This window comes from Myodes glareolus, chromosome 2 (assembly GCF_982192425.1).
Source record: "Myodes glareolus chromosome 2, mMyoGla1.1, whole genome shotgun sequence".
Lineage (NCBI taxonomy): Eukaryota > Metazoa > Chordata > Mammalia > Rodentia > Cricetidae > Myodes > Myodes glareolus.
The window spans coordinates 7,067,262-7,092,908 of NC_142027.1; the positions used below are offsets into that span (position 1 = coordinate 7,067,262).

The 25,647-nt window shown below is 48.9% G+C and overlaps 1 protein-coding gene across 3 annotated transcripts in view; it reads left to right on the top strand.

The window, feature by feature from the left end:
* Setd4 (SET domain containing 4) overlaps positions 1-5,724 on the top strand; it is a 25,807-nt gene extending 20,083 nt beyond the window's left edge. For all 3 annotated transcript variants that reach the window (XM_087899058.1, XM_087899074.1, XM_087899065.1), the window contains 2 exons: positions 2,035-2,158; positions 5,012-5,724. In XM_087899058.1, the coding sequence (XP_087755184.1) occupies positions 2,035-2,158; positions 5,012-5,158 (271 nt within the window). In that variant the 3' untranslated portion in view covers positions 5,159-5,724. The remainder of the gene's footprint in view (positions 1-2,034; positions 2,159-5,011) is intronic.
* The last annotated feature ends 19,923 nt before the right edge of the window (positions 5,725-25,647 follow it).

Genomic DNA, 25,647 nt, shown 5'->3' on the forward strand with positions numbered 1-25,647 from the left:
TGTAGGGACAGCCCCGGTATGTTGGGCAAGTGTCCGGCAGTGTGTAGGGACAGCCCCGGTATGTTGGACAAGTGTCCGGCAGTGTGTAGGGACAGCCCCGGTATGTTGGTCAAGTGTCCGGCAGTGTGTAGGGACAGCCCCGGTATGTTGGACAAGTGTCCGGCAGTGTGTAGGGACAGCCCCGGTATGTTGGACAAGTGTCCGGCAGTGTGTAGGGACAGCCCCGGTATGTTGGTCAAGTGTCCGGCAGTGTGTAGGGACAGCCCCGGTATGTTGGGCAAGTGTCCGGCAGTGTGTAGGGACAGCCCCGGTATGTTGGTCAAGTGTCCGGCAGTGTGTAGGGACAGCCCCGGTATGTTGGTCAAGTGTCCGGCAGTGTGTAGGGACAGCCCCGGTATGTTGGGCAAGTGTCCGGCAGTGTGTAGGGACAGCCCCGGTATGTTGGTCAAGTGTCCGGCAGTGTGTAGGGACAGCCCCGGTATGTTGGTCAAGTGTCCGGCAGTGTGTAGGGACAGCCCCGGTATGTTGGTCAAGTGTCCGGCAGTGTGTAGGGACAGCCCCGGTATGTTGGTCAAGTGTCCGGCAGTGTGTAGGGACAGCCCCGGTATGTTGGTCAAGTGTCCGGCAGTGTGTAGGGACAGCCCCGGTATGTTGGTCAAGTGTCCGGCAGTGTGTAGGGACAGCCCCGGTATGTTGGTCAAGTGTCCGGCAGTGTGTAGGGACAGCCCCGGTATGTTGGTCAAGTGTCCGGCAGTGTGTAGGGACAGCCCCGGTATGTTGGTCAAGTGTCCGGCAGTGTGTAGGGACAGCCCCAGCACAGCTATGTCGTTCTTCTGGCACGGCTTACTCTTTCCTGTGGGGACTCAGAAGTAAGTTTCTTCCTGGTCTTTAGTCCCAGAAATGTCTTTGAGTCACGTCCTGGGCTGATTGGCACCAGAACAGTTTTACTTACATGGGAATTAATTTTTAAAAAAATAATTGCATGTAGAAATATTGAAAACTTTGAGAAAAAGTTAGTTGTAGTAAAGAAAAATAGAAAAACATGTATGCATAATTGTCTGTCTTATCATTTTTTACTGTATGTAGGCAAGTGTGTCATGGAAAGTGAAAGAGTCTCACAATTGGTTTCCAGCCGTGTGAACTGTAGGTGACACTTGCCGTAGTCAGTGTTCTGTTGCTGTGAGGACACCATGACCACAGCAACTCTTATAAAGGAAAGCATTTACCTGGGGCTGGCTTGCAGTTTTAGAGGCTGTGGAGGTTTGAGTATGAATGGCCCCATGGACTCATTTGTTTGAACATTTGGCCCATAGGGCGTGGCACTATTAGGAGGTGTGACCTTCTAGAGTAGGTGTGGCCTGGTTGGAGGAAGTGTGCCGCTGTGGGACAGGCTTTGAGGTCTCATGTGCATGAGCACGGTTTCCTTCTGCTGCCTTCAGATCAGGATATAGAGCTCTCCAGCACCATGTCTGTCTGTGTGCTACCATATTTCCCACCGTGACGATAATGGACTAGACATCTGAAACTGTAAGCCAGCCCCGATTAAATGTGTTCATTTATAAGAGTTGCTGTGGTCACGGTGTCTCTTCACAGCAACAGAAACCCTAACTAAATCAGAGGTTTAGTCCATCTTCATCATGGTGGGCAGGATGGTGGCATGCAGGCAGACAAGGTGCTGGAGAGGGGGGCGAGAGTTCCACATCTAGATCTGCAGACAGCAGGAAAAGAGAGCCACTGGGCCTGGCTTGGACTTTTCAAACTTCAAAGCCCACCCCCAGTGACATAATTTCTACATCAGCAAGACCACACCTCCTGATAGTGCCATTCTCTGTGAGCCTGTGGGGGCCAATTACATTCAAATTACCACGCTATGGCTTCCATTCAGGAACTACAGTGGTATTATAGGTTTAGGGGACGAGCCTCCTGTGCTCAGAAGAACAGGGACGTGGCTTGTGTACCATGCTGCCAGGTGAACGCTATCTCCCGAAGCTGGGGGATTTGCTGAATTGATCTTGTTGGACATTCTGATTCTAGTACCTCCTGGAAAAAGGTGCTTCTTGGTGAAGTGATTTCAGATACAAACGAGAAGACAAGCTGGGGTGTGGCCCAGAAAATATGCTCTGACTACATCGAGGAAACGCGTGCTGTGCTGCGCAAGGTGCGTCCCCTGGTGCTGCTGGGACTCAGTTCCAGTCCCTCCCAACAGCAAGTGTTTGGTCACCTTTGTATCTGACGGTGTTAGCAGAGTTAACCTAAAGTTATACATACGGTGCCAGGGAGATGGCCCAACAGATCCTTGCTGTGCTCGTGTGGGGGCCTGAGTTCAGATCCCAGCACACATATAGAAGTCAGGTGTGGCAGCTGGTGTGCCTGTAACTCAGTGCAGGGGTTAGGGGATCATGAAGGCTCCCTGGCCAGCCAGCCTTGTCCAGAGCACTAAGGATCAAGTGAGAGACTGTGGCTCATGCTACAGGTGGCCAGCCGTGGGAGCTGGCACTCAGCCTCTGGCCAGCCCATGTGTGGGCACGGGCCAGTCTGGAAGGTTTCCATGCCGTGTGTGATACACGGGCCAGTCTGGAAGGTTTACATGCCGTGTGTGATGTATGGGCCAGTCTGGAAGGTTTACATGCAGTGTGTGATACACGGGCCAGTCTGGAAGGTTTCCATGCAGTGTGTGATGTATGGGCCAGTTTGGAAGGTTTACATGTAGTATGTGATACACGGGCTAGTCTGGAAGGTTTACATGCCGTGTGTGATACACGGGCCAGTCTGGAAGGTTTACATGCCGTGTGTGATACACGGGCCAGTCTGGAAGGTTTCCATGCCGTGTGTGATGTATGGGCCAGTCTGGAAGGTTTCCATGCCGTGTGTGATGTATGGGCCAGTCTGGAAGGTTTCCATGCCGTGTGTGATGTATGGGCCAGTCTGGAAGGTTTACATGCCGTGTGTGATGTATGGGCCAGTCTGGAAGGTTTACATGCCGTGTGTGATGTATGGGCCAGTCTGGAAGGTTTACATGCAGTGTGTGATGTATGGGCCAGTCTGGAAGGTTTACATGCCGTGTGTGATGTATGGGCCAGTCTGGAAGGTTTACATGCCGTGTGTGATGTATGGTCCAGTCTGAAAGGTTTACATGCAGTGTGTGATACATGGTCCAGTCTGAAAGGTTTACATGCCGTGTGTGATGTATGGGCCAGTCTGGAAGGTTTACATGTAGTATGTGATACACGGGCTAGTCTGGAAGGTTTACATGCCGTGTGTGATACACGGGCCAGTCTGGAAGGTTTACATGCAGTGTGTGATACACAGGCCAGTCTGGAAGGTTTACATGTAGTATGTGATACACGGGCTAGTCTGGAAGGTTTACATGCAGTGTGTGATACACGGGCCAGTCTGGAAGGTTTACATGCCGTGTGTGATACATGGGCCAGTCTGGAAGGTTTACATGCCGTGTGTGATACACGGGCCAGTCTGGAAGGTTTACATGCCGTGTGTGATGTATGGGCCAGTCTGGAAGGTTTACATGTAGTATGTGATACACGGGCTAGTCTGGAAGGTTTACATGCAGTGTGTGATACACGGGCCAGTCTGGAAGGTTTACATGCCGTGTGTGATGTATGGGCCAGTCTGGAAGGTTTACATGTAGTATGTGATACACGGGCTAGTCTGGAAGGTTTACATGCCGTGTGTGATGTATGGTCCAGTCTGAAAGGTTTACATGCAGTGTGTGATACACGGGCTAGTCTGGAAGGTTTACATGCAGTGTGTGATACACGGGCCAGTCTGGAAGGTTTACATGCAGTGTGTGATACACAGGCCAGTCTGGAAGGTTTACATGCAGTGTGTGATACACGGGCCAGTCTGGAAGGTTTACATGCAGTGTGTGATACACGGGTCAGTCTGGAAGGTTTACATACAGTGTGTGATACACGGGCTAGTCTGGGAGGTTTACATGCAGTGTGTGATACACGGGCCAGTCTGGAAGGTTTACATGCAGTGTGTGATACACGGGCCAGTCTGGAAGGTTTACATGCAGTGTGTGATACACGGGCCAGTCTGGAAGGTCTACATGCAGTGTGTGATACACGGGCCAGTCTGGAAGGTTTACATGCAGTATGTGATACACGGGCCAGTCTGGAAGGTTTACATGCAGTGTGTGATACATGATGGTGCTTTGATGTATGCTCACCATGTGGAGTTGCCTAGTCAAACTGTTGAACAGCGTTTTCCAGACTGCAGCTCTTGGAATCTGTTTCTTGACATGCAGTATGTGTCTTGTTCCTAACTGAGGTCACGTGTTGTCCAGGGAACTCTGCGGTCTGTTCCTCTTGTCTAAGTAAACTCTGTGGTTTTTGACTGATGTCACCAGTCTCCCTGCCATTTACGTGGTGGTCACCATTCTTTACAGACACAAGTAAGAACCTGAAGACCTGGCTTTGTGCCTGATGTACTTCATTAACCCACTGTCCTCCAGACTCTTTCTTGTTGTCACAAATAAGGACTCCCCCTCCCCGCTTTGTGATACTGGGAATGAGATTCAGGTCCTTGAAACCCGAGCCCTGTCACTGCCCTCATTCCCATTTAAGACTATACCACTGTGTAAGTATATCAATATTTTCTTTATCCATTCATCATTGGGCACTTAGGTCGAGTCTTAATTTTGCCTCATGTTTCATCATTGCCTGATTGATAGTGTTTCAAATATTTTTTCTTTAATTTCATAATTTTTTTGTCTTAATGAGAAATCAGTTCATTTATAAGAAACATGACGATTAAAATTCACAAGTTTGTGCATTTTGAAGATTTTATGCTAAATGAGAAGAAAAGCACAAAAGGACAAGGACTGTCCACTTACAGGGTTCCCAGGCCAGGGAACCCAGGGCTCTGGGGAGGGAGCCGGAGAAAGTGATCTGGGCGACTTAAGGCCACTCACTGTCTGCCTCAAAGCAGTTAAAATGGTAAATTTTATAATGCCTTTCTAGTATAATAAAAAGTTAAAAATTACTTTCAGGTCTCTGACATGAAGGAAGGAAACGTGTTGCCGGTAAATCAACTTGCTTTGGTGGAAGCCTTGTGGGTGGAGGAGCTGAGGATTCTCCAGGCCTCTGCTGAGATTCTGAGCAGTTTACAAGCCCCTGACACCACGGGGGGCATGTGATCCCTCCTGTGGAGTGTGTGATCCTCCTGTGGAGTGCGTGATCCCTCATGTGGAGTGTGATCCTCCTGTGGAGTGCGTGATCCCTCCTGTGGAGCATGTGATCCTCCTGTGGAGCTTGTGATCCCTCCTGTGGAGTGTGTGATCCCTCCTCTGTAGTATGTGATCCCTCCTGTGTAGTATGTGATCCCTCCTGTGGAGTGTGTGATCCTCCTGTGGAGTGTGTGATCCCTCCTGTGTAGTATGTGATCCCTCCTGTGGAGTGTGTGATACCTCCTGTGGAGTGTGATCCCTCCTGTGGAGTGAGATCCTCCTGTGGAGTGTGTGATCCCTCCTGTGGAGTGTGATCCCTCCTGTGGAGTGTGTGATCCCTTCTGTGGAGTGTGATCCCTCCTGTGGAGTGAGATCCTCCTGTGGAGTGTGTGATCCCTCCTGTGGAGTGTGATCCCTCCTGTGGAGTGTGATCCTCCTGTGGAGTGTGTGATCCTCCTGTATAGTGTGTGATCCTCCTGTGGAGGGTGTACTTTCCTCACTTTTGCTGAGGTTGGAATAAATAGACTTATATGACACCCTTTGCAGTCTTCGGATGGTTTCTAATAAACAGTTTAATGTTTCTTCCTCGGCTTTTCTTACATGTAGAGAACTTTCAAGAGCCTGTCGTGGGATGGAATGGCAGCTGCTCCCAGCCCTGGGAAGTATGTCTGCCCTGAGCAGAGGAGTGTTCTGGGTACTGGGTAACTGAGGACAGACATGTCACGCTTACCATCCCTTTCCTGCCTGCGTCCGTGGGGAAGGAACAGCATGGAAGTGATGAACTGCAGAGATGGACGGGCAGGCAGCCCGCTGTGGCCTGCTGTGGTCTGTGTCCTGTCAGCTGCTGAGGTCTGTGTCCTGGTGTCAGCCCGCTGTGGTCTGTGTCCTGTCAGCCCGCTGAGGTCTGTTTCCTGTCAGCCCGCTGTGGTCTGTGTCCTGTCAGCCCGCTGAGGTCTGTGTCCTGTCAGCCCTCTGTGGTCTGTGTCCTGTCAGCCCGCTGAGGTCTGTGTCCTGTCAGCCCGCTGAGGTCTGTGTCCTGTCAGCCCGCTGAGGTCTGTGTCCTGGTGTCAGCCCGCTGTGGTCTGTGTCCTGTCAGCCCGCTGAGGTCTGTTTCCTGTCAGCCCGCTGTGGTCTGTGTCCTGTCAGCCCGCTGAGGTCTGTGTCCTGTCAGCCCTCTGTGGTCTGTGTCCTGTCAGCCCGCTGAGGTCTGTGTCCTGTCAGCCCGCTGAGGTCTGTGTCCTGGTGTCAGCCCACTGAGGTCTGTGTCCTGTCAGCCGCTGAGGTCTGTGTCCTGTCAGCCCGCTGTGGTCTGTGTCCTGTCAGCCCGCTGAGGTCTGTGTCCTGGTGTCAGCCCACTGAGGTCTGTGTCCTGTCAGCCGCTGAGGTCTGTGTCCTGTCAGCCGCTGAGGTCTGTGTCCTGTCAGCTGTGGTCTGTGTCCTGTCAGTCGCTGAGGTCTGTGTCCTGTCAGCCGCTGAGGTCTGTGTCCTGTCAGCTGTGGTCTGTGTCCTGTCAGCCCACTGAGGTCTGTGTCCTGTCAGCCGCTGAGGTCTGTGTCCTGTCAGCCCGCTGAGGTCTGTGTCCTGTCAGCCCACTGTGGTCTGTGTCCTGTCAGCCCGCTGAGGTCTGTGTCCTGTCAGCCGCTGAGGTCTGTGTCCTGTCAGCTGTGGTCTGTGTCCTGTCAGCCCGCTGTGGTCTGTGTCCTGTCAGCCCACTGTGGTCTGTGTCCTGTCAGCCCGCTGAGGTCTGTGTCCTGTCAGCCCACTGTGGTCTGTGTCCTGTCAGCCCGCTGTGGTCTGTTTCCTGTCAGCCCGCTGTGGTCTGTCTCCTGGTGTCTTCCATTTCAGTTCACTCTGGTGGTTACTGGTCCAGAAGTGACCCTGTAAGACCCAGGTGGGTACTCTTGGCTTAAGGTCAAGTTGAGGCCAGGCATCTCTGGTGGCTTTGTGACAGAGGGTTGGCAGTGTTGGATCACAACTGGATTGCTTAGACCTTCTCCATGTACACCCACTGAGGGAAGTGTTGAGGTACCTTCTTGATGGGAGGTGGGGTGTGTGTGTGGGGGGGTGGGTGGGGAGGCTTGGGGTCTTCCTGAGGACAGTATGCGGGTGGCCTCTTGAAAGCTGCAGGCAGGGAAGGACTGTGAATCACACAGGGATTTCTACTTTGTTCTGGCACTTTCCTGGGCAGCCTTTCCATGTGGGGACACAGACCCTGCTATTTCATGCTCCTAAAGCAGGGTCAGGACTGGCACCCTAAGTGCTGGCCTCTTGATCCCAGAGGACTCTGGGAGGAGAAATGGCAGAAAGGTAGAGAGGGGCAGGTATTAGGACCAATAGAGGAAGTGGGAGGACTTGAGGCCTATAAAATACCCACACCAGCATCCATTTATCAAGCTTCTAGCCTCAGCCCTCCTCCCCCAGATAAAACAGTTACTTGTTTCCACAGCTTGCTCTCCCGTATCGGCGAATCAATCCCACACCAGTTATGTTTTAAGGGGTTATTTATTTTGAGGGGTAATACTTACATACACCATAAACCGTCAGGAAGGGAGCCTAGTCGCAGGAGCCGGGAGCAGGAGCCAGGAGCAAGCACCGGAACCAAGAGCCGGAACCAAGAGAGCCTATTCCGGATATGCTTCTCTTTTTAAAAGAGAAATATACCACGCCCCAGTGGGCTGGTATTTCAGCAGCTATTGGCTGACGGAGCGGAAGTCACTCCCCGCTGCACTGTGGGCTCGTATTTCAGCGACTATTGGTTGAGGCAGAGGAAGTTACTCCCACAACACTCCCGTCTTTCCTGGTTGCTCAGTTCTGTGTTCATCCACAGAGTGGACTTCACAGTCCCCCTGGCAACTGCTGACATCCCTGTCACAGATGCAGTCAGTCCAGGACAACTGAAGGCACTATGGCATTTTGTCCTGTGTCTGTTCTTTGAGTTTTGTCTTTTCTCTCCTAAATACCAGGGTGCAGAAAAGAGGGCAGAGATTCTGAGCAGTCTATGACCTCGGAGGACCCTCCAAATGAGTAGTGGGATTAAGACTGTCCGGTCTGGGGTCTCTCAGGCATCTGTGGCTGTGGCCCAGAGTCCTCCATCCCTGTGGTGTCCCTTCTTCCCCAGAGCTCTAGCTCTCTTCTCCCTGCAAGACGCAGTGAGTGCACAATGCAGGGGGAGTTCCAGCGAGCATTCTCGGCTACGCTCTGAGCATTGTTCCTTGTGCTCATACACAGAAGTCTGCACACGCTTGTCTCCCTCTCCCCTCCCCTCTGTGTGTGTGAGAGAGTCCTGTACCCCCTTGGTGTGCTTATGGAGGTCAGAAGACAACTTGTGGGAAATGAGTCTCTGCTCCTACCATGTTGATCCCAGAGATTGAACTCAGGACAGGTTTCATGGCAAACGTCCTCACGCACTAAGCCATCACACCAACCCAACTCCTCTATTCTTTTAAAAATGTCTGTGCTTATGGTGTGTGCCTGACATGTTGTGTGAGTATACTTGTGTGTATGTGTGGTGTGTGCATGACATGTGTAAATATACATGTATTTATGGTATGTGCATGGCATGTGTGTGTGTATTCTTGTGCATGTACTATGTGCATGGCATGTGTGAATATACTTATAGTTATGGTGTGTGCATGGTATGTTGTCTGAATATACTTGTGCATGTGGTATGTATGTAGCATGTTGTGTGAGTATACTTGTGTGTGTGGTGTGTTGTAGCGAGGAGCTACAGGCAGGAAATCCCGCCCGGCTCCCACACGGCTAGTTTACCCCCCGGAAATAACAACACACAAATTGTATTCATTTAAACACTGCCTGGCCCATTATCTCTAAGAGTTAGTTACTGGCTAACTCTCACATCTTGATTAATCCATTTCTAATAATCTGTGTAACACCACAAGGTGGTGGCTTACTGGGAAAGATTCAGCATGTCTGACCTGGTGGCTGGCTCAATGGCATCTGCTTCATTGCCCTCTTCCCAGCCTTCTGTTCTGTTTACTCCGCCTACCTAATTTTCTGTCCTATCAAAGGGCCAAGGCAGTCTCTTTATTAACCAATGAAAATAACACATAAACAGAAGGCCCACCTACATCATTTCCTCTTTTTCTACTTAAACAAAAAAGAAAGGTTTTCACTTTAACTTAGTAAAATTACATAGAACAAAACAGTTATCGAGTAAGAATTACAGTTAAAATATCTATTTTATCTTTTATCATAACTAAGGAAAACTATAACTATCCATTCTTCAACTCCATCAAAGACTCCAGAAGGATATAATATTACCTAAGTAAACAAGAAGTAAGCAACTTCCAAAACTCTAGAAATGACAGAGACATCTTGCTGCCTGGACAGTCACCCAAAGTTCCTCTGTACCTTTGGGGCATCCATCTTCACCCTACAGGCCCATAGTATCTAGAGACATTTCCATGAAGCAGGAAATTTCAAAGGCAGTTCAGTCACTATCTGCTGTGTCCTGCAGAATGTCTCGCAGACTCTTTCATGAATCAGGAACCCCGAAAGATCATCTCACCTTTAGGCAAGTTCAGCAGTCCTCTCTCTGCAGGTTCTCTGTGTCCAGTTTATATAACAGTCCAGGCAAGAGCAGTTTCTTGCCCAAATGGCTAACCAACTCCATAAGGAGCCTCTTCGATGCCCATCTTCCTCTTGAATTAGATTGGTGCCGCCAGGAGCAGACGTGTCTCATTGTCATGAAAAGCCCTAAGTTATTAAAATATTAAATGCCATGTTTTGTAGTCTTTGAAAGATATGAAGAATGCCTATCTGAAATATATCTATGCACATCTAGAAAATCAAACTAACATTACTACAAGCTTGACTATTATTGATGATTATCAATTAACAACTTATATTTTTAATTATACATTGCATTTTTAAATGAACTACACAATCACAATACCTCAATCAAGATCAGAAATATATATATATGTATACATATAACAAAATTGACCTTAAAATCCAAACCAATGCAAATTATTCATATCTATATCATATCCCCCTTTAAATGTAAACGAACATTTATAAGCAATATTTGGGAATATGGATGTAGTTATTTCTCTCCAAACTTCTTCCTGCTGTATAGGGGTGCTGTTAATCAGGTCTTTCATGGTATAAACTGTGTGCTAGATTCATCTCAGTCAGCAGTTGAGCAAAGTAATTTCTTGAGGGTATTCATAGCAACCTTTCAGGAGGACGGGGTCTATCATACCATATTGGGATAGAAGCAATCCACAGGGTCTCATCCTCTGTGAAAACAAAAGAAGAACTTTTCCAAAGCATCATAACCTTAGATCCAAATTTTGAAGTCAATGTATTTTCAAAATATCTATCTTGAATTAGTTCAGCAGCATTTATAAACAAATATCTTTTAGCAGCTGTTACTCCTTCCTCAGCATTCAAACAATTCAAAGAGAGCATAATAATATACAGTATCAAGAGTCTCTGTGTGTTTTCCATCTTTATGCAGCTTTAATTTAACTCTATTTCTTTTATTTTTACTTTTACTTTTTGAGACAGGTTCTCTGTATATATCTTTGTCCTGAAATAACTCTGTAGACCAGGCTGTCTTTGAATTCACAGAGATCCACTTGTCTCTGCCTCCCAAGTGCTAGGATTAAAGGTGTGTGCTACCACACCTTGAAGTCACAGAGGTCTATCTACCTCTGCCTCTTAAGTGTTGGGATTAAAGGTGTGTACCACCACACCCAACTACTTTCTTTCTTTCTTTTTTACCCTAAGAACTTTAACCTTTAGCCTGCATATATTTTTAACACATAGTAAACCATTTAGAGGTTTTCTTCGTCTTTGAATCTCTCTTTATTGTATATCTCTCCTTTTTTCTAACCACATGAGCCTTTAAGGAGAGGATTGAAGTCATGGCTTTGTCGGCTGGATCCAGCCCATTCCTTAGCTTTCCAGCCTCGTGGCTGAGGTACTGGCTGTAGCCATTTTTATTGCCACAACTCTATGGTATTTCAAGGTCCCTACCAGCAAGCAAACTGCAGCATTCTGTTCACAGACCACACTCAGTCGGACTGCCTGTCTGAAAGAGTCAGAGTTTGCCCTGGCAGGACGGCCCAGAAAGCCGGCATTTTAAAATGGCGCAGCTTTTTTCCTGCTACGGCTGAAAACCAAAAAGCATGTGTTCAGCTTTTCACTAACACCGTTTAAGTGTTTTGTGGCAGGACCTCTTAAAAGAGCTACAGGGTTTTGCAGCTAAAGCTGAGTGAGGAAGCCTCTCTTAGATGAGAGCATTTGCTTGCCTCTAACAAGCAGCGCAGACCCGAGAAGTTGCTGCTACCAAGAAAACATGCTTTACTCTGTTCTTTTCCAAGCTTTCTCAGGCTTTTTGTGGATTCAGTTATCCACGTGGGCACCATATGTAGTGAGCTGTGGGCAGGTCTGCTTTTTGTCTCACCCGGCTCCTGCACAGCTAGCTTGTCCCCAGAAATAACAACACATAAATTGTATCCATTTAAACACTGCCTGGCCCATTATCTCTAGACAGTTAGTTACTGGATAACTCTCACATCTTGATTAACCCATTTCTAATAATCTGTGTAACACCACAAGGTGGTGGCTTACTGGGAAAGATTCAGCATGTCTGACCTGGTGGTTGGCTCCATGGCATCTGCCTCATTGCCCTCTTCCCAGCCTTCTATTCTGTTTACTCCGCCTACCTAATTTTCTGTCCTATCAAAGGGCCAAGCAGTCTCTTTATTAACCAATGAAAATAACACATAGACAAAAGGCCCACCTGCATCAGTGTGTGCATGGCATGTTGTGTGAGTATACTTGTGCTTATGGTATGTGTGTGGCATACTGTGTTGGCGGAGACTGCTTGTTCGTTTCTCGGCTACCCAGACACGAATAATCACACAGAAACTATATTAATTACTGTTGTGGGAGACCACTTGTTTGTTTCCTGGCTGCTTAGCAGCTCAGCCCCAAAATAATCACACAGAAACCATATTATTTGCAATACTGTTTGACCAATAGCTTAAGCATATTTCTGGCTAACTTTTATATCCTAAACTAACCCATCTTTATTAATTTTGTATTGCCACAAGGCTGTGGCTTACCAGGTAAAATTCCAGTGTCTGTCTCTGGTGGGGCTACATGGTTTCTCCCTGACTCTGCCCTTCTTTCTCCCAACAGTTTAGTTTTCTGTTGGGGACTGTGGACCCCCCAGACCCTGAATTTCCTGTAAACAACTTGTTATGTTTGCAGCTGCTCTGAGCACAAGATGGGAGTGGTTTCTGGTGGGATTGCTGAGAGTTAGGGCGTGGCCATTAGTCAAGGAGACCCTATATAAACTGCCCTGGAACACAATAAAGGGGGCGTTCTTGATTCAAATTGGCATTCTTGGCATTCTTGTTTCAAGGATGACCCATGTCTCTGTGTGTCTGTGGGTGTTTCAATCTCCAGTCCCTTGCCTGGCTTGCAAACTGTCCCGTAGTGCAGGCTACAGGCATAGTTCTGTAGTACACGTAGTACAGGTGCTACAGGACCATAGTACATGTGGTAGTAAGGATAGTACAGTTTTCCCTGCCTACTTCTGTTCCCTGTGCAGGCCCAAGATAGTTTCTTTACTAATCAGTGGTAATCAAAGCATACAGAGGGAAATCCCACATCAAATTACAACTCTGTTTGGTCAATGGCTTAAGCATATTATTGGATAACTCATATCTTAAATTAACTCATTTTTATCTATCTGTGGATCACCACAGGGCTGTGGCATACCAGAAAGGTTCCAGCCCGTGTGTCCTCCTTCTGCAGCTATATGGTATCTCCTTGACTCCACCTACTCTCTCTCTTTTTCTCTGTTTGGATTTCCTGCCTGGCTTTACTCTACTAGCCCATTGGCCAAAACAGCTTCTTTAATAACCAATAAAAGTGGCACATATACAGAAGGACATCCTACATCAATGCTGTGTGATATATTTGTGTGCGTGCTATGTGTGTGGCATGCTGTTAATATACTTGTGTGTGTGGTATATGTGTAACCTGCTGTGTAATATACTTATGTGTGTGGTATATGTGTGGCATGCTGTGTGATATACTTGTGCATGTGGTATGTGTGTGGCATGCTGTGTGAGTATGCTTGTGCATGTGCTATGTGCGTGGCATGCCGTATGAGTGTACTTGTGCATGTGCTATGTGTGTGGCATGCCGTGTGAGTATGCTTGTGCATGTGCTATGTGCGTGGCATGCTGTGTGAATGTACTTGTGCATGTGCTATGTGCACAGCATGCCGTTTGAGTGTACTTGTGCATGTGCTATGTGCACAGCATGCCGTGAGAGTGTACTTGTGCATGTGCTATGTGCACAGCATGCCGTGTGAGTGTACTTGTGTATGTGGTATGTGCACAGCATGCCGTGTGAGTGTACTTGTGCATGTGCTATGTGCACAGCATGCCGTGAGAGTGTACTTGTGCATGTGCTATGTGCACAGCATGCCGTGTGAGTGTACTTGTGCATGTGCTATGTGCGTGGCATGCCGTGTGAATGTACTTGTGCATGTGCTATGTGCGTGGCATGCCGTGTGAGTGTACTTGTGCATGTGCTATGTGCACAGCATGCCGTGTGAGTGTACTTGTGTCACAGGCTAGAGGGCAGCCCTAGGTCTTATTTCTCAGGAGTCATCCACCTTGTTATTTTGAAATAAGAGTCTCACTGGGATCAGAGGTTCCCCAAGTGAGCTAGGCTGGGCCAGAGAGTCGCAGGGCCCCTGCATTCCTACCTCTGCAGTGCAGGGGCTACAAGTGCGCTGACAGCCACCCCTCCCCCATGGGCACTGAGGATCAGACTCGGGTCCTTATGCTTGCATTGCAAACACTTGACCCCAGCCTGTGGCTCTGGTTTCACAGCTGTGATCTGTCTCTTGATACATTAGGCCAGAGTTTGGCAAAATTTCTGTAGAGGGCCAAATATCAAACAGTTACATTTTCTGGCTCTTAATGTGGTCTTTGTCCCAGTGTATTGCTGACAGAATCAAGACCAAGGGTGTTATGGTTTAAATAAAGCTGCGCAGTTCCCTGAGGGCCAGCGGTGGACCACGGGGTGGGTGGTGGGTCCCAGGCTGGGCCACTGCAGGTGACCCAAGGCAGCGGTGGGTGAGAGATGGATAGACATGCCATGCTGAGAGAGTCTGAGTCTAGAGTTTATTCAGTGGGTTATGGAAGGGAAAGGGGAGAGGGAGAGAAACAGAGAAGGGTTGGGACAGAGAGAGCACCGGCTGGAGGTGGAAGGGAAGGTCTGCTCGCCTTGAAGCCAGCAGCAGATCATAACAATAGGTAAGCAGGTCATGTAGCTGTGTTTCATTAAAACTTTATTTACAAGGACAAGATTTTGGTGTGCTGTCTTGACCCTCCTCCGGGGAGTGGTCAAGGTTTGGCAGGCACAGGGATGGGGCCTCCCCATCTTGATGTGTTCTTAAAGAGACGATGGTCATAGCCTCAGACCTATCTCCCCACCCCCCCGAATACCCACCACCAAGCCCCTGAACTCTGTACCTCACACATATCCCCCATATAGTGAGTTTGTGGGTGGTAAGCCTCCCACAGCTCCCCAGGCCCAAGGGATAGCTGGATATCCTAGGAGTTAAGTGCTATCTTCCTCCACCAGCCTTCAAGCTAGAAGCAGGATTGGGGTGCTGGCCTTTCACACCGGGCTTTACTGTGCTTTTGCTCCAGGATAGAAGCTAGCAGTGACCAATTTGGAGCTGTGATCAGAAAGTGACCTCTGACCTCCCAGAAGCAGGGGCTGTGGTGTAGAAATGTTTCCTTTAGCCCCTGGTTGGTCAGCTGCAGTCCTGCCCTATAGGATGGGGTTAATGTTTGATCATTTTGTCCTGAGCGGGGAAAGTAGAACGCATTGTTTGTTGATGGGCAGCTGCACCTGGGACCTTTGCCAGGAAGGCGACACGTTGGGTCACTCGGGAGTAAACTTGCCTTCACAGAGCCAGAAAAGTCAAGAGTGAATGGAAGGGAGCGTGGGCCATGGGAGGGAAGAAGTGGCCCAGTGAGCATCTGTGTGTGCCTCTCCTCGTATGTGTATGTGTGCCTGAGTGAGTGTGTATTTGTATGTATGAGGGTACATGTGTTTCCTCATGTGTATGAGCACGCTTGTGTGTGTGTGTGTGTGTGTGTAGATACTTGGTGTGTGCATGTGTGACTCACGGTTGCTGCCGAGAGTCTTGGTTACTCTCCCCCTCTGTACTGAGACAAGGCCCCTCAGGTGACTTCAGAGCTCTCCGGTATCGCTAGTGTGTGTAGTCACTTTGCTCCAGCTTCCCACTTCGGCTTGCACACTGGAATCATAGGCAGGCCGCTATGCCCACCGACATTCATAGGGATTTGGGGCGATCCATGCTCTGGCATCACACCTTGGCAAGCACTTTCACCACTTAACTGGCTCCCTCTTCCTCTGAGACAAGGTCTAGCTATGTAGTCCAGGTGGGCCTCGAACTGGTGATCCTTCTGCCCTACCCTCTTAGTGTGTGCACCACAGGTGTGTGTAAGGAGCCGTTCGGAGAAATCGCCATTACAAGATGGCGCCGGCATTCCTGCAGCTTGGAGGTAATCAAGTCCATATTTGGTATTGCCACGTGGAGCTGATCGCCCTTTGCCTGCACATGCGCAATTGAGCCTTTTGTCCCTGGCCAATCCCGAGGCCCCGGGCATCAGCAGAATGGTATTCACCAATCAGGACAGTACCGGAGTCCCTCCACCCTATAAAAGCAGCTGCCTCTGGGCTTTTGCTCTCTCTCGCTTTCTGCTCTCCCTTCAACCAAGAGGCTCCAATAAAGTGTGATTTGAGAAGAATCCTCGATTCGTGGTCGTTCTCCCTTGCTGGTCAAGGAGCGCGCCACAGGTGTGCACCACCCACGGCTGCTGGATGCTCCCTGCTGCAGCACCCCAGAACCCCCTAAATCGCTCACAGCCCCCCCCCCCCCCCCCCCCCGCATCCATGGCCCTCTGCTGCCTCTAGTCAGCTGCAGTGTAGAGAGGACACAGGCTCAGAGTGAGGACAGATGCCTGGCGGCTGTGTGTAAGCGAAGAGCAGCGGGGCTGGAACGGGAGGCTCCCTGAAGGCTGCTGGTGTCTACTGCTGTGTCGTCATCAGACCCTTTCACGTGACTCAGTTTCTGCTTCAGGAATGCAGAGTTAGAGGAGCTCCCAGTTCCTGTCCATGCCAAAATTAAGGCCATTGATGTAGAATTCTGAAGGAGCCCTGGGTATTAGTGAGTCCTTTAGTTCTTTTTTTCCCCCCCCTATTTTTATTAAAAAAAACCCAAAACCAATCTTTTCTCATTTTACATACCAATCCCAGGTCCGTCTCCCTCCCCTCCTCCCATTCCCTCCAATTTTCCCTACACAACCTACCTCAAGACCCAGCAATATCACTCAGGCATATACCCCAAGGACATGTGCTCAACTATGTTCATAGCAGCATTATTTGTAATAGCTAGAACCTGGAAACAACCTAGATGTCCCTCAACCGAAGAATGGATAAAAAAAATGTGGTACATTTACACAATGACATCTTGAAATTTGCATGCAAATGGATGGAGCTAGAAAAAAACCATCCCGAGTGAGGTAACCCAGACCCAGAAAGATGAGCATGGTGTGTACTCACTCCTAAGTGGATACCAACAAAGGATAACGAGCCTATAGTCCATGATCCCCCTGAGGCTAAAGAGCAAGGAGAATCCTAAGAGAAACATATATAGATCCAACTGGAAAGGGGAAATAGACAAGATCGCCCAACAAAATTGGGAGCTTAGGAGTAGGAGGAGAAGGGAGGGCAGAAGGGGAGGAGGAGGGGAGAAGGGCATGAGGGAGGAGAACTTGAGGGAATGAGATAGTCGAGATGGGGAAGGACGGAGACGGAGAGCAAGGAAAGAGTGTGTTAACTCTGATATAAGCAAATCTGATCAGTCCTGAAGCGAGGCTGACTTCATCGCTCTGGAGTGTACCAGGGCATCAGAGTCCTTAAAGCACCCCAGGCTCAGCCGGCTGCAGTGTTCTCTGGGAAACAGGAGCAAGCTGCTGTAACTGTTCCCAGCTGGAACATTCCGGTTTCAAAGACCTTCAGTTATGATCATTTTGGAAGGGAGAAGAGAGAGAGGTTATAGATATATAAATAATCTTTTAACTGGTAGCGTTTGGTGTTAATTAAAAAAGTCATCCAATGATCAAATGCTTTATTGCTTGGTTAAAAACACACACAGATATAAGCGCCCAGTGCATGGCAAGCAATATGCTTTATATTTCCTCACGAGGCTCCCTTAAAAACAGGCTGACACCTGGAGCCTTGCAGGTGGACCTCTGAATGGTCCAGGGACTTTGCAATTTTGAGTCATTTCCATCCTTGAACACTAGGTGGCACCAGAGGACCGTCGTGCTGACGATGCGGCTTTGGGTCTTAGGGCTCCATCAAATTAGGCAACCAAGGGTGTCTCTCCTCCTTGCTCCCCATATTAGCAGGATCCCAGTAAGGCAAAAACAACACTGTTTTGCTTTGGGCTCTAAAGTCTTATTTATATTCCTTTTGGGAAGCAGTATCTGTGTGAGCAACGAGCAGGTGTGAGAAATGATTATTCAAGGTCATCATTGAGGACGGGGAGAAGACCTGGCCAGTGCTGCAGGGGTGGCTGAGTTCAGGGTGGAGGAGGGGCCAGCCCTGTTTCCCTACAGTTGAGAGGCGGTGTCTTCAGCAGTGCAGAGAAGGACCAGGCAGCAGGTGCTAGTCTTAACTGAGAACTTAGCTGCTACCTGACGGACAGGCAAAGACAGAGCCACCTTTAAGGAGTGGAATGGACCACACACACGAAGTCCTCAGGACCTCAGCGGGCCTCATCTGGAGGTTTCTAGAAAGGTGCGCTTTGTAGAGGGCTGGAAAGAATAAATGTGTTTCTGCAGACAGATGGCCCAGCCGCAGTCAGGGGTGCCGCTAGATCTGAGGGCCGAGCTTCAAGGCGCTCTTGGCTCCCCCGTGCAACAGGCAGCTGACAGAATGCAGACCACCGTGTGGGGCTGACTTAGTCCTACAACACACCGCTCCATGCCGGTGGCCTTGGAAAGAAAGCCCTTGGTTTGCAGAGCTCCCCACGCTTCTGCTGCCTGTTCTCGCGCCCTGGATTTACTCTGCAGACCAGAGAGCTACTGTCATAGCCTTTCCCTCTTTGTCTTCTTCCTTTCCTGACTCCTGCTGTATTTTGGTCCTTGGGCTTTTGGTGTGGCTTGTTTCAGCACATTGATCTGGACAAATCACTTTTCCCAGCATTGGAATTTTACTTTAAAAAATTTAACTATATTTACTTTAAAAAATATAGACGTGCATATTACCGCTTACCTGATTGGATCAGCCCAATGGAAGTATATATTAGCCCTTACCTGATTGGAGCAGCCCAATGGAAGTATATATTAGCCCTTACCTGATTGGAGCAGCCCATCCCCGCCGTTTGTGTTTGGGATTCAGTTGTGGCTGCAATAGCATTCAGGATGGTGAAACAACTGAATTTGATCGGTGTACCATGGAAGCCTTCTTTAGAAGAGAATGACCCTGTTGTCAAAAACAAAAAGACAAAAACATTCCTGGGAAGATGGAGGCAAAGTCTTTTATTGGGGTCCTTTGCTTTATATCCCCATTCTTCAAACAGTATTCTGCGGGTAGAAGGTGCAGCAGGATGTTGGCCTCCTCCGCCCACCAAGATAGGATCTGCATCAGTACAAGCTACCATGCCCAGGAAAACTGATATGTCTGTGTTGAGGGGTGTGGCTGGCTCCAGGGATCAAGTCAGTTCGCTGTGTGTTGTGTACAGTATCCTTCTGTAGCTATGGGTTCTGCTTCTGAGAGCCAATCAATTGATCATTGTAACATGAGGGGGCCGGCTTGTTGGGGTATCTGGCCCGTCCAGTACCCCACAACCGGCAAGCCCCAAAAGAAAATCACACACTGGACTCCATAAGGTTATAAACTGATTGGCCCATTAGGTCAGGCTACTTATTAGCTCTTATAACTTATGTTACCCCATTATCCTTATCTATGTTAGCACATGGCTCCGTACCTTTCTCAGCAGGGCAAGTTACATGCTGCCTCTTCAGCGGTCTGCACAGGAATGGCTGAGGAACCTTTCTCCTCCCTAGCCTTATCCTATTCTCATTACTCTGCCTCTACTTCCTGTCTGGTTGACCCGCCTATACTTCCTGCCTGGCCAATCAGCGTTTTATTAAAATACATGATTGACAGAATACAGATAATTCTCCCGCACCAGATCATCCTTGCTGTGTGTTGTATGCGGTCCCTTCTGTATCTATGGGTTCTGCATCTGAGAGTCAATCAATCAATCAATCAATCAATCATCCTTGCTGTGTGTTGTATGTGGTCCCTTCTGTATCTATGGGTTCTGTATCTGAGATCCAATCAATCATCCTTGCTGTGTGTTGTATGTGGTCCCTTCTGTATCTATGGGTTCTGTATCTGAGATCCAATCAATCATCCTTGCTGTGTGTTGTATGCAGTCCCCTCTATATCTATGGGCTCTGCATCTGAGAGCCAATCAATCAATCAATCATCCTTGCTATGTGTTGTGTGCAATCCCCTCTGTATCTCTGGGCTTTGAGAGCCAATCATCTTTGCATCGGAATTGGGCCCTGGTTTGCTTTCTGGTGCTGTGATAAAAAGCATACTGGTCAAAAGCAGCTTGTGGAGGCAGGGTTTATTCACGCCATACTTTCAGGTCACAGCCTGCCGCTGAGGACGTCAGGGATGTCAGGGCAGAGACCCATGTCTTGCTACAATCGTCATCTCCTAATGGGGAACTCACTCACAGCTAAGGAAGTGCAGCGGAAACCGGGGAGGTTGATAGCTGTTGATAGCTCCCTCTCCGGCCATGCCCTGCTAACAACCTTGTACAACTCAGAACCATCTTTCTAGGGATGGTATGGCCCATGGTAGCCTGGGTCTTCCTACACCAGTTAATAATCAGTCAGATCAGACATGCCCTCAGGCCGGTCTGATCTAGGCAATGCCTCAATCCAGGCTTCCCTCTCAACGACTGGAAGCTGTGTCAACAGGGAACACTAACAAGGTCGATGGTGTACCTATTTACACAGTGTTTACACTGGATAACGCTTTCAATAGTGAAGACGATTTCAAGTACACATAACGTGTGGGTGACTTGCAATTTGTATGCCGTTTTTGTGAGGGGCTTAGGATCTGCAAGGCTATCCCATGAATGCTGAGGACCGGCTATACCAGTCATCTGGGCTGCTCCGTGTGACCATCAGTAACCAGAGAGTGAACTGTGGGAACGCCTGCTCTTGCACACGGAGCCAGCAGTGCTCACACTGAGAGGGAGGGGACAGCTCTGCTAGGAGGAGGATTCTGAGTGGTGGATGTTGTTTGTTTCTTTACTTGGGGGCAGGACTGATCCAAATACTACTGGTGTGTGGGGTGAGGCCTCTGGACCTCAGGGCCTCCGGACAGGTGGGTTGGAGATCCCCAGAATGTCTAACACAACATTTAGAGTTTCATTTCCCCTGCCCCACAGGGAAGACCTGTCTTTGCCCAAAGCCTCCTGCTGGAAGGAAACACGTGGGCTTTTTCATGTTTATTCAGTGTTTCCCATGGCTGCCCTCAGTTTCACTGGAGTTTTTAGGAGTGAGGTGCAGGGAAGCTGGTGAGAATATCTGGGGCAGGGCTGGCTTTCTCTTGGAGGGTCTGAGCATTCTGAGGAACCAGATAAGCTCACCTCTAAAACTGCTGGGCCTCTTCTTTATCTGGGCTCTGGTTCCCTCTGCAGGTTCTGACATGCCCCTGGCTCGCACCCAGTGGCAAGAAGAGCTGCTGGCAGCTGCAGACATGCTGCCCGGCCAACTTCATGGCATTGTTTTCACCGGTTAGCTCATGGTGCAGGATGACAGCGAGCCGGGCTTGGTGGCCCTTCCTTTGCTTATGTACATCTTTTTGCTCTGTGAAAGGAGAAGAAAGAGCAGACTCCCTTTTGAGAAACATGAAAACTGTCAAACAAGTCTGCTCAGATCACACGGGCCTGTCCCTGGCAGGAAGTGGGGCCTTACTTGTGAATGTATAACTCACAGTAAGTTCTCAGCAGACAAAAACACCCCGAACCCTTTCATCATATTCTCCCCTTTCTTAGCCTCCGACTGTTTTACCTCATTTACGGCCCCACTCAAGCCCGAATGTTGTTTGTCAAGGTTAATCAGCCAGCCCCAGAGGCTGTGTTCAAGGCTGCTTAGATGGAATACCTCAGAGCAGTTGTCCATGTTGAAAGAAAACAGTACATTCGATCTTTGCTGGAAATGACTTCTGCAGACACTGTGCCTGTCTGCATTCCTTAGCCTTCTAATCCCTTCCTACCTGGGGCGGGGCCGGGGCCGCAGGAACCAGCACTTTACAGTTAACTTTGCAGTGTGTCTGTTGACACGGGAGTCTCTGAACCAGGACCGAGGTTTATTTTTACTAGCTTGCTAATGACCCGAGCAGGTGTGCAGGGTGTTAGATGTTGAGCGATGAGCTCACACTTCACGTTTCCACAAGGGTATTTATTCTTCTGGACGAGGTTGTGCTGAGGATGGTGGCAGCCAGTCATGAGATGGCATAAGGCCTGCCTATGGTCTCCCGTGTAAGCTACATACATGTCTGGTGCAGGCATGATACAATGAGCCAGGCAGACTCATTCGACACCATTGAGTAACACAGGACGGTGCTGTTCGGGGCTGGGTTTTTGTTTGTGTCAATTTGAAACAAGGCAGAGTCATTTTGGAAGAGGGAACCTCAATGGAAGAATTGGCTCCCTCAGATTGGCCAGGGGGCAAGTGTGTGGAGCACTTCCTTGATAAATGATTGATGTGGGAGAGCTCCGCCCACTGTGGGCAGGGCACCCTTGCTCAAGTGGTCTTTGGTTGCTTAAGAAAGACAGCGGATCAAGCCATGGCTTCTGCTTCAATTCCTGACAGCCCATCCCTGACTTCCCTTCAGGACGGATTGTGAGCTGTGAGATGAAGCCAACCTCAAGCTGCCTGTGGTCGCTGTGTCACAGGGACAGAAAGGAACTAAGACAGCGCCTGAGGCTGTAGCATGAGTGGGTACCAGGCTTCTGACACCCGAGGTCACCATGAGCCACTGGGTAGTGATTTCCTCTGCTCAGGACCAAAGTGTGGGTCAAGTCACAGATCTGGAGGTGGAAGTTCACACAACCCGGTGTAAATGTGCCATCTTTCACATTCTAGTCATGTGTGTGTGTATAAATGTGCATGTGTGTACGTGTGCATTGTGAGGGTGTATATGTGTGGCTGTATATGTATGTGGGTGTATATGTGTATGTATGTGTACATGTGTATGTGTGTGGGTGTATATGTGCATGGGTGTGGGTGGTAGGTGTATATGTATGTGGGTGTACATGTGCATGTGTGTAGGTGTACACGTGCATGTGTGTGGGTGTATGTGTACATGTGTGTGGGTGTATATTTATGTGGGTATATGTGTGCATGTGTGTGGGTGTACATGTGCATGTGTGTGGGTGTATGTGTGCATGTGTGTGGGCATACATGTACACATGTGTGGGTATATACATGCACGTGGGTGTACATGTGCATGTGTGTGGATGTATTTGTGCTTGTGTGTGGGTATATGTGTGCATGTGTGTGGATGTGCATGTGCATGTGTGTGGGTGTATGTGTGCATGTGTGTTTGCCTGAAGTTGAATCACAGTCCAGTGACTAAGTATGATAGAAGCCAGCACTTGCTGCCTTCTATCTCCTATTCTTTAATATTTAGAAGTTTGGAAAATTCTAGATCAGTGGTTGGCAAACTTTGGTTACTCCTTGTTTGGGTCAATAAAGTCACTCTCCTGCAGGCATATTTTACTATAGTGGAGCACCCACAATATCGGATTTACCTCTGAGCCATCTGAACTGTGCAGTTAGTGCAGTGAGCGCTTCCACAGTGTGTGCACTCCCATGCAGACACTGCACTGCTCACCAGTAACCCCAGTCCCTTGTCCCCACGGCTGCTGGCGCCCTCCATTATACTGTCCATCTTTGTGATATCACATAAACATAGTTGTTCTGAAGTTTGGGTCATAGTCTGTACCCCAAGAAGCCAGGTTCAAACACTCTTGCTTGAGAAGCCTGTCAATGCAGCCAAACTAATAGTAAGAAGCCGCAAAACGAGGTTCATTCAATGCGGCCACTTTTGGAGGCGGGACAAAGAGATCCCATGACCTCCTCCAGTCCATCTTTGGGGGTCCTGAGGTGGAACTAAAGTTTGAATAGGAGGCCAGGGATGTGCACTCCGAGGGGTTTCTGGTCAAGGAGTAGCTCCACCCACCGTCGGGCCTGTCACTGTCTGAACTCCAATGTCTCCAGCAAAATGGTTGGGCAAGTCGCTATCCTGTGTGAGTCGCCCGCAAGCTGGTGGGTGGCTTCAGCCTTTGCCTTCCAAGTTCCAGTGAGGAATTACTGTTTCAATAACCGGGCAGTCGGTTTGAGGGATACAAACGCATCTGTGGAATACGCTCATTTCTATGCCTGTTCCATAACTTGTCCCTTGTGCAGACCCCTTTTGCCCTTTGTGAATGCAATGACCTTAGCAGATGACTGCAAGGCTCACCTGGATGACTGGATTTCACTAAGCTGAGTAATATCCTAGTGTCCGGGCACACACGGTATTTGTTCATGCTAGTGATATTTCATTTGTATTTTAATAAATAAAGCTTGCCTGAAGATCAGAATGCAAAACAGCCACACTGGTCAGCCATCCAGGCCAGGCAGTGGTGGCACATGCCTTTAATCCCAGCCCTAGAGAGGAATATAAGGTAGATGGATGGGAACTTGCTCTCTTTCAATCTGAAGATTTCATAGTGGCTGGCTGCTTTGCTTTTCTGATCTTCAGGCTGAACCCCAATCTCTCTCTCTCTGGGTTTTTATTATTCGTGCTACAGTTCATCAACTGACAGACACTGGGGTGGCTTCTCCTCTTGGCTGTTATAGCAACACTGGCCACAAACATGCATGCTCATATCCAAGTCCTTGTAAACTGCTCCGTGTGGGTACCCAGGACGATGAAAGGCAGTACATGCTTGTTTGTTCTCCAGGTGGTGCTTTCATCTTGCAACAGCTGAACACTTGTGGCAGAGATGTGGTGGTTCCCAAAGCTGTGAAGATTTTCCTCTGGCCCTTTCCAGGGAATGCTTGCTGGTCTCTGCTGGAGTTACTACGCTGTGAACCCATTGTTTGGCTTCATTGGAGATGTCTTCTTTTGCTCCCTGGGTTTGGGCCAGGCCTTGTCTTTAGTTATCTGGCACTCAGTACCTACCAGAAGATCCCGCTGGAGAATGCTCCACCCACTGGCAAACTCTTGGCCCTAGATGGAGATGACATCCATCAGCTCTCTTAAAACCTAGAGCAAACACTTTTTTCCAGCCAACACGCTGGATTTCCCAGGTTATTTGTGTATACCATCTAGCTGCCTGGGTGATGTGGCTGGTCTCAGGTAGCGGACAATACTGCTGCATGGCAGTGCTCCGTAGCAGTGGAAATAGGAGCTCCAGCTGTGCTTTACGGAAAGAGATCAGAGATGAAGATAAAGTAGATGGGGACTCTCCCGTGTGGAAGGTCACAGAGCTGGTGTCGGCTCTGGGATTCAGTACCCAAGGCAAGGTAAGGGAGCCAACATCTCCCCATCCTTAGGGGTGGGCTTTCTGGAGCCATTGATTGAGAAACAGAGGATGGGAGAGGTGTGGGACCATGACAAGGGTGTCCTCAGGCAAGGAGTGGCCACGAACTATTTACCTGTCTTGGTGTCTATTGTAGTTTGAATGTGAAGTACTTCTGTCTTAGGGTTTCTATTGTAGCGATGAAACACCATGACCAAAAAGCAAGTTGGGGAGGAAAGGGCTTATTTGACTTACACTTCCAGATCTTATTCCATCATTGAAGGAAGTCAGGACAGGAACTCAAGCAGGGCAGGAACCTGGAGGCAGGAGCTGATGCAGAAGTCACGGAGGAGTGCTGCTTACTGGCTTATTTCTCATGGCTTGTTCAGTTAACTTTCTTATAGAACCCAGGACCACCAGCCCAGGGATGGCCCCACCCACAATGGACTGGGCCCTCCCCTACCAATCAGTAATTAAGAAAACACCCTACAGGCTTGCCTAAAGGAATCTTATGGAGGCATTTTCTTAATTGAGGCTCCCTTCTCTCAGATGACTTTAGCTGGTGTCAAGTTGTCACAAACTATCCAGCACAATCTCCCATAGGATCCTGTGTTTGGATACTTTGTCCCCAGCTAGTGGTACTGTTTGGGGGAAGTTATGGAACCTTCAGGAGGAAGAGCTTCCTTGGAGGACACAGGTCACAGGGGTGGGTGTTGGGGTCGTATAACGTGTCCTGACTTCCTCTCTACTCTCTGCT